This window comes from Nerophis ophidion, linkage group LG13 (genome assembly GCF_033978795.1).
Source record: "Nerophis ophidion isolate RoL-2023_Sa linkage group LG13, RoL_Noph_v1.0, whole genome shotgun sequence".
Lineage (NCBI taxonomy): Eukaryota > Metazoa > Chordata > Actinopteri > Syngnathiformes > Syngnathidae > Nerophis > Nerophis ophidion.
The window spans coordinates 15,166,586-15,179,010 of NC_084623.1; the positions used below are offsets into that span (position 1 = coordinate 15,166,586).

At 34.2% G+C, this 12,425-nt stretch overlaps 1 protein-coding gene across 1 annotated transcript in view; it reads right to left on the reverse strand.

The window, feature by feature from the left end:
* Positions 1–7,521, reverse strand: part of esyt3 (extended synaptotagmin-like protein 3) — a 65,520-nt gene extending 57,999 nt beyond the window's left edge. Inside the window, exons 1-2 of the mRNA XM_061918447.1 lie at positions 7,030–7,521; positions 2,126–2,167 (exon numbers count right to left, since the gene is read on the reverse strand). Of these exons, the coding sequence (XP_061774431.1) occupies positions 2,126–2,167; positions 7,030–7,371 (384 nt within the window). The 5' untranslated portion in view covers positions 7,372–7,521. The remainder of the gene's footprint in view (positions 1–2,125; positions 2,168–7,029) is intronic.
* Between the last annotated feature and the right edge of the window lie 4,904 nt (positions 7,522–12,425).

Sequence of the window (12,425 nt, forward strand, 5' to 3'; positions counted from 1 at the left end):
AAGTAATAAGCGTAATTATTGATTTTCATAATAATGACACTGGTGCTTTCAGTCAGACTTCCAACATTGCCTTAAAACACAAATACACAATGAAACACATTTTACATAACGCAAACTGACGCGTCAGCACTTTAGTAATTTATAAGGAGAGTTCACGCGATCTAAAAAGTTGGCGAAGTGAGAAGGGAACATTTATGTATTTTTTAAACTTTTTTAAAACAATATTATAGAGTTACCAATTTAAGGAGCTCTGTTTTTACTCTATTTGTTTTGGGGTTTGTGTGTGTTTTGGACGTTCCTGAGCATTTGCACAACATACATTGTGGACCTCAGATATGTCTTCATAAGTTTGAGATTTAATAAGCTCTTTCTTTTCTGCTTCGAACATTACATTCCAGGAATGTAGGTATTGTATATTTCTGAACTTTTACTGTCATGCGTAACATTTAGCAGATATGCACACACAGAGACACAAATGTTGATGTACAAACCCCGTTTCCATATGAGTTGGGAAATTGTGTTAGATGTAAATATAATCGGAATACGATGATTTGCAAATCCTTTTCAACCCATATTCAATTGAATGCACTACAAAGACAAGATATTTGATGTGCAAACTCATAAACTTGATTTTTTTTGCAAATAATAATTAACTTAAAATTCCATGGCTGCAACACGTGCCAAAGTAGTTGGGAAAGGGCATGTTCACCACTGTGTTACATCACCTTTTCTTTTAACAACACTTATTAAACCTTTGGGAACTGAGGAGACGCATTTTTGAAGCTTTTCAGGTGGAATTCTTTCCCATTCTTGTTTTATGTACAGCTTAAGTTGTTCAACAGTCCGGGGTCTCTGTTGTGGTATTTTACGCTTCATAATGTGCCACACATTTTCAATGGGAGACATGTCTGGACTACAGGCAGGGCCAGTCTAGTACCTGCACTCTTTTACTATGAAGCCAGGCTGTTGTAACAAGTGACTTGGTATTGTCTTGCTGAAATAAGCAAGGGCGTCCATGATAACATTGCTTGGATGACAACATATGTTGCTGCAAAACCTGTATGTACCTTTCAGCATTATCAACTTTGCACCTAGAGCAGTCCTGATGGTTCTTTTCATCTTTGGTCCGGAGGACACGACATTCATCGTTTCCAAAAAATTATTTGAAATGTGGACTCGTCAGACCACAGAACACTTTTCCACTTTGCAGCAGTCCATCTTAGCTGAGCTCGGGCCAATAGAAGCCGGCGGCGTTTCTGGGTGTCGTTGATAAATGGCTTTGGCTTTGCATAGTAGTTTTAACTTGCACTTACAGATGTAGCGACCAACTGTAGTTACTGACAGTGGTTTTAGGAAGTGTTCTTGAGCCCGTGTGGTGATATCCTTTACACACTGATGTCGCTTTTTGATGCAGTACCGCCTGAGGGAACGAAGGCCCGTTATATCATCGCTTATGTTCAGTGATTTCTCCAGATTCTCTGAACCTTTGATGGTATTACGGACAGTAGATGGTGAAATTCCTAAATTCCTTGCAATAGACCGTTGAGAAATGTTGTTCTTAAACTGTTTGACAATTTGCTCATGCATTTGTTCACAAAGTGGTGACCCTCACCCCATCCTTGTTTGTGAATGACTGAGCATATTACGGAAGCTGCTTTTATACCCAATCATGGCACCCACCTGTTCCCAATTAGCCTGCACACCTGTGAGATGTTTCAAATAAGTGTTTGATGAGAATTCCTCAACTTTATCAGTATTTATTGCCACCTTTCCCATCTTCTTTGTCACATGTTGCTGGCATCAAATTCTAAAGTTAATGATTATTTGCAAAAAAAAATGTTTATCAGTTTGAACATCAAATATGTTGTCTTTGTAGCATATTCAACTGAATATGGGTTGAAAAGGATTTGAAAATCATTGTATTCTGTTTATATTTACATCCAACACAATTTCCCAACTCATATGGAAACGATGTTTGTAGATTGAAGCCCCTCATATCAGAATCCATCCAGTCAACAAGTAAAAAACTTTGACCAACATGTTGACCTACGACAGCAGAGGAAAGTGAAAATTGAAGCTTAAAGTATGGATTGGAAAACCCAAAATGAGTGTTTTGATACTGTACCTTGTTTAACCAATGGACTTTCTCCACGTCAGCGAAATGGATCTTTGAAGACACAAAACATAAAAATAAAGTTGGATTTTTCTCATAAATCATATAACAGTGCATCCGTAAAGTATTCACAGCGCTTCACTTTTTCCACATTTTGTTACTTTACAGCCTTAATCCAAAATGGAATAAATCGACCTGGGGGCCGCTTTGGGTCTACAAAGTTTGGCCAGGTGCTGGGCTATATATACACAGTAATATATATAAAAACCCTGGCATATAATGTGTGAACTTCCCTTCCTAACAAGTATTTACTTACCAACAAAGTCAAATAGATCAATCTTTTAAAATCATTCATGGTTATTACCCTGTAGTCTGTGATGGTTAGATACAAAAAGGACATTGATGTTACCTGCACCTTAGGTAACATGCATCCAGAAACTGTTTACCACCGGTTTTGGACTTGTGAAAGCACTCGATCACTATTGGCAGGGCATCTTTCGCTTCATCCTGGACAATATTCATGACAAATTTGTGCCTTGTTTTAAAGAGGTGCTATTTGGATTTACACTAGATAAGTTGATTGGCAACACTAAATTGGCCCTTGCGTGTGTATGCTGTCTGTCTATCTGTGTTGGCCCTGCGATGTGTTGGCGACTTGTCCAGGGTCTACCCTGCCTTCCCTCCGAATGCAGCTGAGATAGGCTCCAGCGTCCCCCGCGACCCCTAAAGGGACAAGCGGTAGAAAATGGATGGAAAAAACATTTTTGAAAAGGAATTTTACCTTTGCCATCTCATTTTACTATTGGCTAAGTTTAATATTCATAAATGTAAGTTTCTCAATAGTCGACCTGTTTTTTGTGCCTTTAAAAAGAGATTTAGAACTCTACATTAAAACACTCTCTACCTAAAACCAAAAAGGTGTGTGAAAACGATGATGCTGTGTTCCAAATTTAAGTTATTTACTGAGATTGAGTGAGCCTATGGCTTTGCACTTTGTTTTTATATATATATATATATATATATATATATATATATATATACTGCATTCTATTTTAGTTACTTTGAATTTACAACCCCCTGGCGCTCTTTTGTAGTGTTTTTGTACTGTTTTGTGTACTTACTTTGATTATTATTTTCAACTGTTTCCAAATGTTTTGTATGTTGTATAAACCTTTATAAATGTTGACATTTATAAAGGTTTATTTAAATAAAATATACATTAATAATAATAAAAAAAATTGTTAACTTTTATTTTTCTCCATTTACAACCCCCTTTTGTACTGTTTTTTGTACTTACTGGGATTATTACTTTCCACTTTTTGTAGATGTTTTGTAAATGTTGAAATTTAAAAATAAAAGTGTATTTAAAAAATAATAAGAAGAAAAAAATGTGTAAACTTTTATTTTTTTTCCATGTACAATCCCTTGGCGCTGTTTTGTAGTTTCTGTACGGTTTTGTACTGTTTTTGTACTTACCTTGATTATTATTTTCAACTGTTTGTAAATGTTTTGTAAATGTTGAAATTCATAAATAAAGGTTTATTTTTAAAAAAAAAAACATTGATAAGAATAAAAAATGTGTTAACTTTTATTTTTTTCAATTTACAATCCTCTGGTGCTGTTTTGTACTGTTTTTGTACTGTTTTGTGTACTTTAATTATTGTTTTCAACTGTTTGTAAATATTTTGTAAATGTTGAAATTCATAAATAAAGGTTTATTGAAAAAAAAAATAATAATAATAATACAAATGTGTGAACTTATATTTTTTTTAATTTACAACTCCCAGGCACTGTTTTATACTGTTTTTGTACTTTGATTATTATTTTCAACTGTTTGTAAATGTTAAAATTCAAAAATAAAGGTTTATTTAAAAAAAAAAACAAATAATAATAATTAAAAAATGTTTGAACTTTTTTTATTTAGCCAGGTAGTTTATTTATTTAAATGTCTCTGAGTGGGTGTGGTTCAGGCGTTCCAGTTCAAAGAACATTAGTAGTCTAAGGATCTGCCCAAGTAAAAAATAATAATAATAATAATACAATTGTGTTAACTTTTATTTTTTTTAATTTACAACCCACAGGCACTGTTTTCTACTGTTTTTGTACTTACTTTGATTATTATTTTCAACTGTTTGTAATGTTTTGTAAATGTTGAAATTTATAAATAAAGGTTTATTGAAAAAAAACCAAATAATAATAAAAATGAGTGAACTTTTTTTTATTTTATTTACAACCCCCAGGCACTGTTTTATACTGTTTTTGTATTTACCGTATTCCCTTGAATTGCCGCGGGTCATATAGTATGCGCCTGCCTTGAATCACTGCCGGGTCAAACTCGCTTCCCAAAATAATTAGCGCATGCTTAATATTACCGCCTGGTCAAACTCGTGACGTCACGAGTGACACTTCCTCTGTCGTCATTTTCAAAATGGAGGAGGCTGATTTCAATACCGGTAATTTGAAATCGCATAAAGGGAAGAAGATTAAGAGCTATTCAGTAGGATTCAAGGTCCAAGCTTACATCACACTCAAATTTTTACTGCATACCTTTGGTAAGTGCCGGAGTGAGAAGAGGTTTTAAAATAATTAGCGCATGCTTACTTTTACCGCATGCCTTTGGTAAGTGCCTGAGTGAGAAGAAGTTTTAAACTAATTAGCGCATGCTTACTTTTACCGCATGCCTCTGGTAAGCGCAGGAGTGAGAAGAGGTTTAAATTAATTAGCGCCCCTGTGGCAATTCAAGGAAATACGGTACTTTGATTATTATTTTCAACTGTTTGTAAATGTTGAAATCTATCTGTGTTGGCCCTGCGATGAGGTGGCAACTTGTCCAGGGTGTACGCCGCCTTCTACCCGATTGTAGCTGAGATAGGCGCTGTTACGCCAAATTTCTTCCCCCCGGAAGAAACTACTTGAAAGACCCCAATGAGGGTGGAACGACCTTAAAGCAGCCCACACAGATGCCTGTTTTAAAAGCATTATAATTGGCTGATTGTCATAGGTGAAAAATAACAGTGAGGAAAAAATATTAGCATTCCATCATGCTAACCTTTCAAGCTATTTTTGTTTCGCTAATTATGCAGCTGTAACCTGTAACGGTGAGGAAAAAAATATTAGCATTCCAGCATGCTAACCTTTCAAGCTATTTTTGCTTTGCTAATTTTGCAGCTGTAACCTTTAACGGTGAGGAAAAAATATTAGCATTCCATCATGCTAACCTTTCAAGCTATTTTTGTTTCGCTAATTTTGCAGCCGTAACCTGTAACGGTGAGGAAAAAATATTAGCATTCCAGCATGCTAACCTTTCAAGCTATTTTTGTTTCGCTAATTTTGCAGCTGTAACCTGTAACGGTGAGGAAAAAAATATTAGCATTACAGCATGCTAACCTTTCAAGCTATATTTGTTTTGCCAATTTTGCAGCTGTAACCCTTAACGGTGAGGAAAAAATATTAGCATTCCAGCATGCTAACCTTTCAAGCTATTTTTGTTTCGTTAATTTTGCAGCTGTAACCTGTAACGGTGAGGAAAAGATATTAGCATTCCAGCATGCTAACCTTTCAAGCTATTTTTGTTTCGTTAATTTTGCAGCTGTAACCTGTAACGGTGAGGAAAAAAAATTAGCATTCCAGCATGCTAACCTTTCAAGCTATTTTTGCTTTGCTAATTTTGCAGCTGTAACACTTAAGAGTCATATAACTTGGTATTGTCACACCCTCATTGGGGTCCCTCAGGCATCGGAGGGGCTGTCACGCCAAATTTCTTCCGGGGGGGAAGGTTTTTGTAGGGGGGGGGAAGAAATTAGGCGTGACAGCGCCAGCGACCTCCGCGACCCCAAAAGGGAATACGCGGTACAAAAATGGATGGAAGGATGGAAATTCATAAATAAAGGTTTATTTATGAATAAACCTTTATTTATTTACGGTGGCAGAGGGGTTAGTGCGTCTGCCTCACAATACGAAGTTCCTGCAGTCCTGGGTTCAAATCCAGGCTCGGGATCTTTCTGTGTGGAGTTTGCATGTTCTCCCCGTGAATGCGTAGGTTCCCTCCGGGTACTCCGGCTTCCTCCCACTTCCAAAGACATGCACCTGGGGATAGGTAGATTGGCAACACTAAATGTGGCCCTAGTGTGTGAATGTGAGTGTGAATGTTGTCTGTCTATCTGTGTTGGCCCTGCAATGAGGTGGCGACTTGTCCAGGGTGTACCCCGCCTTCCGCCCGATTGTAGCTGAGATAGGCGCCAGCGCCCCCCGCGACCCCAAAAGGGAATAAGCGGTAGGAAATGGATGGATGGATATTTTTAAAAAAAATAATAATTGAACATCGAGAAGAGCCAGATGAGGTGGTTCGGGCATCTGGTCAGGATGCCACCCGAACGCCTCCCGAGGGAGGTGTTTAGGGCACGTCCAACCGGTAAGAGGCCACGGGGAAGACCCAGGACATGTTGGGAAGACTATGTCTCCCGGCTGGCCTGGGAACGCCTCGGGATCCCCCGGGAAGAGCTAGAAGAAGTGGCTGGGGAGAGGGAAGTCTGGGCTTCCCTGCTTAGGCTGCTGCCCCCGCGACCCCACCTCGGATAAGCGGAGGAAGATGGATGGATGGATGGATGGATAATAATAGTGAAAAAAATGTGTTAACTTTTTTATTTAGCCAGGTAATATATTTAAATCAGTGGGTGTGGTTGAGGTTCTCTAGTTCAAAAACATTATTAGTCTGAGGATCTGCCCAAGTCTGGTACGCCATGCTAATGAAGTAATGTGTTCCAATAAGGTCCATGTGTATATATATATATATATATATATATATATATATATATATATATATATATATATATATATATATATGATATAAATGACCACATAAATGTGTGGTCTGCTCACCGTGACTGACAAAGGTGCAGCGTGTTAGTAAACATTACCCATGTCGCCATCTGCAGGGATTTCTTCATCTCCTCGCTGACAACCTGAGTCTCGTTGTCCACGAAGTCGATGGCGGTTCCGACCCTTCTGTCCTTCCACTGGCGGTTCTTCCCCCACCAAGTGACCATCAGCATGCACAGCAGCACCCAGCTGATGCTGAGGCCGAGTGCGCCGGTCAGGTAGACGGGGTAGAAGAGCACTATACTCCGGAGGAAATACACCAGGAACTCCATCAAAACGCGGTTGACGTTCGACGGCGTGAGCTTCTCCGCGCTGCCGCCGAAGGGCAGCTTCTCGCCGAGGCCCTCCGCCGGAGCGCTCGGGTTGACGTCAGACGACATTGGGACGAAAGCGAGGAGGGTTTTTTAGAAAGTAGAAAATCACAACTTCTGGTCACAACTTGCTTGTGGAAGCCATTGTCGACCAAGTGGACCGAAACACTTCCGCGTCGGGGAGCAGTGGGAGGTATGCGGACACACCTGCACTCAGTCGGGCCGATACTGCACACGGTGGGAGTCGATGCGATGCCAAGAAGATGCCATTTTCTGAATTAGACCTATTCAAGATAATTAAAAGGGAAATGCACTTTTTTAATTGCCTTTTTCGAGACAATTAAAGGGAACTGCATTTTTTAGTTGAATCTTTTCAAGATAATTAAAGGGGAAATGCCCATTTTTAAATATAACTTTTTCAAGATAATTAAAGGGGAAATGCATTTTTTTAATTAAACTTTTTCAAAATAAGTAAAGTAGAACTGCTCTTTTTTAAAATTGAACTTTTTCAAGATACTTAAAGGGAACTTTTCCTTTATTAAAATTTAACCTTTTCAGGATAATTAAAAGGGAAATTCACTTTTTTAAATTGATTTTTTCAAGATAATTAAAGGAAATCGCTCCTTTTTTTAAATTGAACTTTTTCAAGATAACAAAAGGGGAAATGCACTTTTTTTAATTGAACTTTTCAAGATAATTAAAGGGAACTGCTCCTTTTTTAAAATTGAACTTTTTCAAGATAATTAAAGGGAACTGCTCCTTTTTTTAAATTGAACTTTTTCAAGATAATTAAAGGGGAATCGCTCCTTTTTTAAAATTGAACTTTTTCAAGATAATTAAAGGGGAAATGCACTTTTTTAATTGAACTTTTCAAGATGATTGAAGGGGAAATGCACTTTTTTAAAATGATTTTTTCAAGATAATTAAAGGGAACTGCTTCTTTTTTTAAATTTAACTTTTTCAAGATAATTAAAGGGGGAACTGCTTCTTTTTTTAAATTGAACTTTTTCAAGATAACTAAAGGGGAAATGCACTTTTTTTAATTGAACTTTTCAAGATACTTAAAGGGAACTGCTCCTTTTTTAAAATTGAACTTTTTCAAGATTATTAAAGGGGAATCGCTCCTTTTTTAAAATTGAACTTTTTCAAGATAATTAAAGGGTAAATGCCCATTTTTAAATATAACTTTTTCAAGATAATTAAAGGGGAAATGCCCTTCTTTAAATATAACTTTTTCAAGATAATTAAAGGGGAAATACCTTTTTTTAATTGAACTTTTTCAAAATAATTTAAGTAGAACTGCTCTTTTTTTAAATTGAACTTTTTCAAGATAATTAAAGGGTACTTTTCCTTTATTAAAATTGAACCTTTTCAAGATAATTAAAAGGGAAATGCACTTTTTTAAATTGATTTTTTTCAAGATAATTAAAGGGAATTGCTCCTTTTTTTAAATTGAACTTTTTCAAGATAACTAAAGGGGAAATGCACTTTTTTAATCGAACATTTCAAGATAATTAAAGGGAACTGCTCCTTTTTTAAAATTTAACTTTTTCAAGATAATTAAAGGGAACTGCTCCTTTTTTAAAATTGAACTTTTTCAAGATAATTAAAGGGGAAATGCACTTTTTTAATTGAACTTTTCAAGATAATTAAAGGGGAAATGCACTTTTTTAAAATGATTTTTTCAAGATAATTAAAGGGAACTGCTTCATTTTTTAAATTTAACTTTTTCAAGATAATTAAAGGGGGAACTGCTTCTTTTTTTAAATTGAACTTTTTCAAGCTAACTAAAGGGGAAATGCACTTTTTTTAATTGAACTTTTCAAGATACTTAAAGGGAACTGCTCCTTTTTTAAATTGAACTTTTTCAAGATTATTAAAGGGGAATCGCTCCTTTTTTTAAATTGAACTTTTTCAAGATAATTAAAGGGAAAATGCCTTTTTTTAATTGAACTTTTTCAAAATAATTAAAGTAGAACTGCTCTTTTTTTAAATTGAACTTTTTCAAGATAATTCAAGGGAACTTTTCCTTTATTAAAATCGAACCTTTTCAAGATAATTAAAAGGGAAATGCACTTTTTTAAATTGAATTGTTCAAGATTATTAAAGGGAATTGCTCCTTTTTAAATTGAACTTTTTCAAGATAACAAAGGGGAAATGCACTTTTTTTAATTGAACTTTTCAAGATAATTAAAGGGAATTGCTCCTTTTTTAAAATTGAACTTTTTCAAGATAATTAAAGGGAACTGCTCCTTTTTAAAATTGAACTTTTTCAAGATAATTAAAGGGGAAATGCACTTTTTTAATTGAACTTTTCAAGATAATTAAAGGGGAAATGCACTTTTTTAAAATGATTTTTTCAAGATAATTAAAGGGAACTGCTTCTTTTTTTAAATTTAACTTTTTCAAGATAATTAAAGGGGGAACTGATTCTTTTTTTAAATTGAATTTTTTCAAGATAACTAAAGGGGAAATGCACTTTTTTTAATTGAACTTTTCAAGATTATTAAAGGGGAATCGCTACTTTTTTAAAAGTGAACTTTTTCAAGATAATTAAAGGGGAAATGCACTTTTTTAATTGAACTTTTCAAGATAATTAAAGGGGAATCATTCCTTTTTTTAAAAATTGAACTTTTTCAAGATAATTGAAGGGGAAATACACTTTTTTAAATAGAACTTTTTCAGGATAATTAAAGGGGAACTTCTCCTTTTTTAATTGTACTTTTTCAAGACAATTAAAGGGAACTGCTCTTTTTTTTTAGTTGAACTTTTCAAGATAAATAAAGGGGAAATGCCCTTTTTTATATGAACCTTTTCAAGATGATTAAAAGGGAAATGCACTTTTTTAAAATTGAACCTTTTCAAGATAATTAAAGGGGAAATGCACTTTCTTAATTGAACTTTTTCAAGAAAATTAAAGGGAAGTGCATGTTTTTTTAGTTGAACTTTTTCAAGATAATTAAAGGTGAACTGCTCCTTTTTTTAATTAAACTTTTTCAAGATAATTAAAGGTGAACTGCTCTTTTTTAATTAAAGTTTTTCAAGATAATTAAAGAGGAAATGCCCTTTTCTTAATGTAACCTTTTCAAGATAATTAAAAGGGAACTGCTCCTTTTTTTTAATTGTACTTTTTCAAGATAATTAAAGGGGAACTGAACTGCTCCTTTTTTTTTTTATTGAACTTCTGCAGAATAATTAACGGGAAAGTGCTCCTACTTTTTCAAGATGATTAAAGGGGAACTGCAATTTTTAATTGAACTTTTTCAAGATAATTAAAAAGGAAAATGCCATTTAAAAAAAATAACCTATTCAAGATAATTAGAAGGGAAATACGCATTTTTTTAATTGAACTTTTTCAAGATAATTAATTGGGAAATGCCCTTTTTTTATTTGAACGTTTTCAAAATAAAGGGGAACTGCCCTTTTTTAATGAACTTTTTCAAGATAGTAAAAGGGAAAAGCTCTTTTTTAATGGAACTTTTTCAAGATAATAAAAGGGGAACTGCACTGTTTTAATTGAAATTTTCAAGATAATTCAAAGGGAAATGTCCTTTTTTTATTGAACTTTTTAAAGATAATTAAAAAGGAAATGCACTTTTATATTGAACTTTTTCAACATAATTAAAGGGGAACTGCACTTTTTTAATTGAACCTTTCCAAGAAGGGGAAATGCCCTTTTTTATTTAACTTTTTCAAGATAATTAAAGGGGAAATGGCCTTTTTTAAATTGAACTTTTTCAAGATAATTAAAAGGGAACTGCGCTTTTATTTTTTTTAATTGAACTTTTTCAAGATAATTAAAGGCGAAATGCCATTTTCTTAATTGAATCTTTTCAAGATAATTAAAGGGGAACTGATCCTTTTTTTAATTGTACTTTTTCAAGATAATTAAAGGGGGAACTGCTTCTTTTTTAAAACTTAACTTTTACAATATAATTAAAGGGAAAAAAAATATTTTGTTGAACTTTTTCAAAATAATTAAAGGGGAAAAACCTTTATTAATTGAACTTTTTCAAGAAAATTAAAGGGGAAATTACTTTCTTTAATTTAACTTTTTTAAGATAATTAAAAGGGAAATGGCCTTTTTTAATTGAACCTTTACAAGACAATAAAGGGGAACTGTTGTTTTGGTCCCATTTCGGTTCCTAATAACAATAAAGTTTGATTTTGTAAGGTACTAATCAAATTGAACCTTCCAAAGCTGCAAATATCACTAGTTATCAAAAACATACATTTAAATGGACTTGACGGTAAAAACATCCGCATAGTTTCTGCCAGGAAAGTCTTGACACGTTTCGAGAAAACATTTTCAATTTTCACTCGGGTTTTAATTGTTTAAAGGAACATTTTTATTTAGCGCAATGAAAACTAATTACTCTGCCACTTTACAGTAAGAGTATGAAAAAAATAAACAATGTGACATACTTTTCTTCGGTGTGAATCTGTTTTATAAAGTTAAGTCCATTGTTAAATATAAATTAGTCAAGTCTTTCTAAAATCTTAAAACGGCTACAAACACAACTGCTGAAAATCACAGGAATAAAAGTGGTAGCTTAACACAGTTGCTAATACTAACACTGGACGTGTTTACATTTATTGCAGTTTTGTAAAACGTGTTTACAGTCGGGAAGGGATTCATATAGCAGCATTCATGGGGGGATCTCGCGTGAGAGGAGGGGGGGACTAAATACTGTTCAATGCAGTTTGCTGAAAATGATGGAAAGTGTCACTTTACATAGCAAAGTTGGAAATGCCATAAAACAATATATTAAGATAAGGTATTCAACACTCTACTGCTGTGGTCACCAACCTTTTTGAAACCAAGAGCTACTTCTTGGGTACTGATCAATGCGAAGGGCTACCTGTTTGATACACACTTAAATAAATTGCCAGAAATAGCCAATTTGCTCAATTTACCTTTAATAAATAAGTTTATATATATATATATAAATGGGTATTTCTGTCTGTCATTCGTCATACATTTTTTTTCCTTTTACAGATGGTTTTCTGTAGTGAATAAATGATGAAAAATAAACTTAATTGAACGGTTTAAAAGAGGAGAAAACAGGAAGAAAATTAAAATTAAATTTTGAAACATAGTTTATCTTCAATTTTGACTCTTT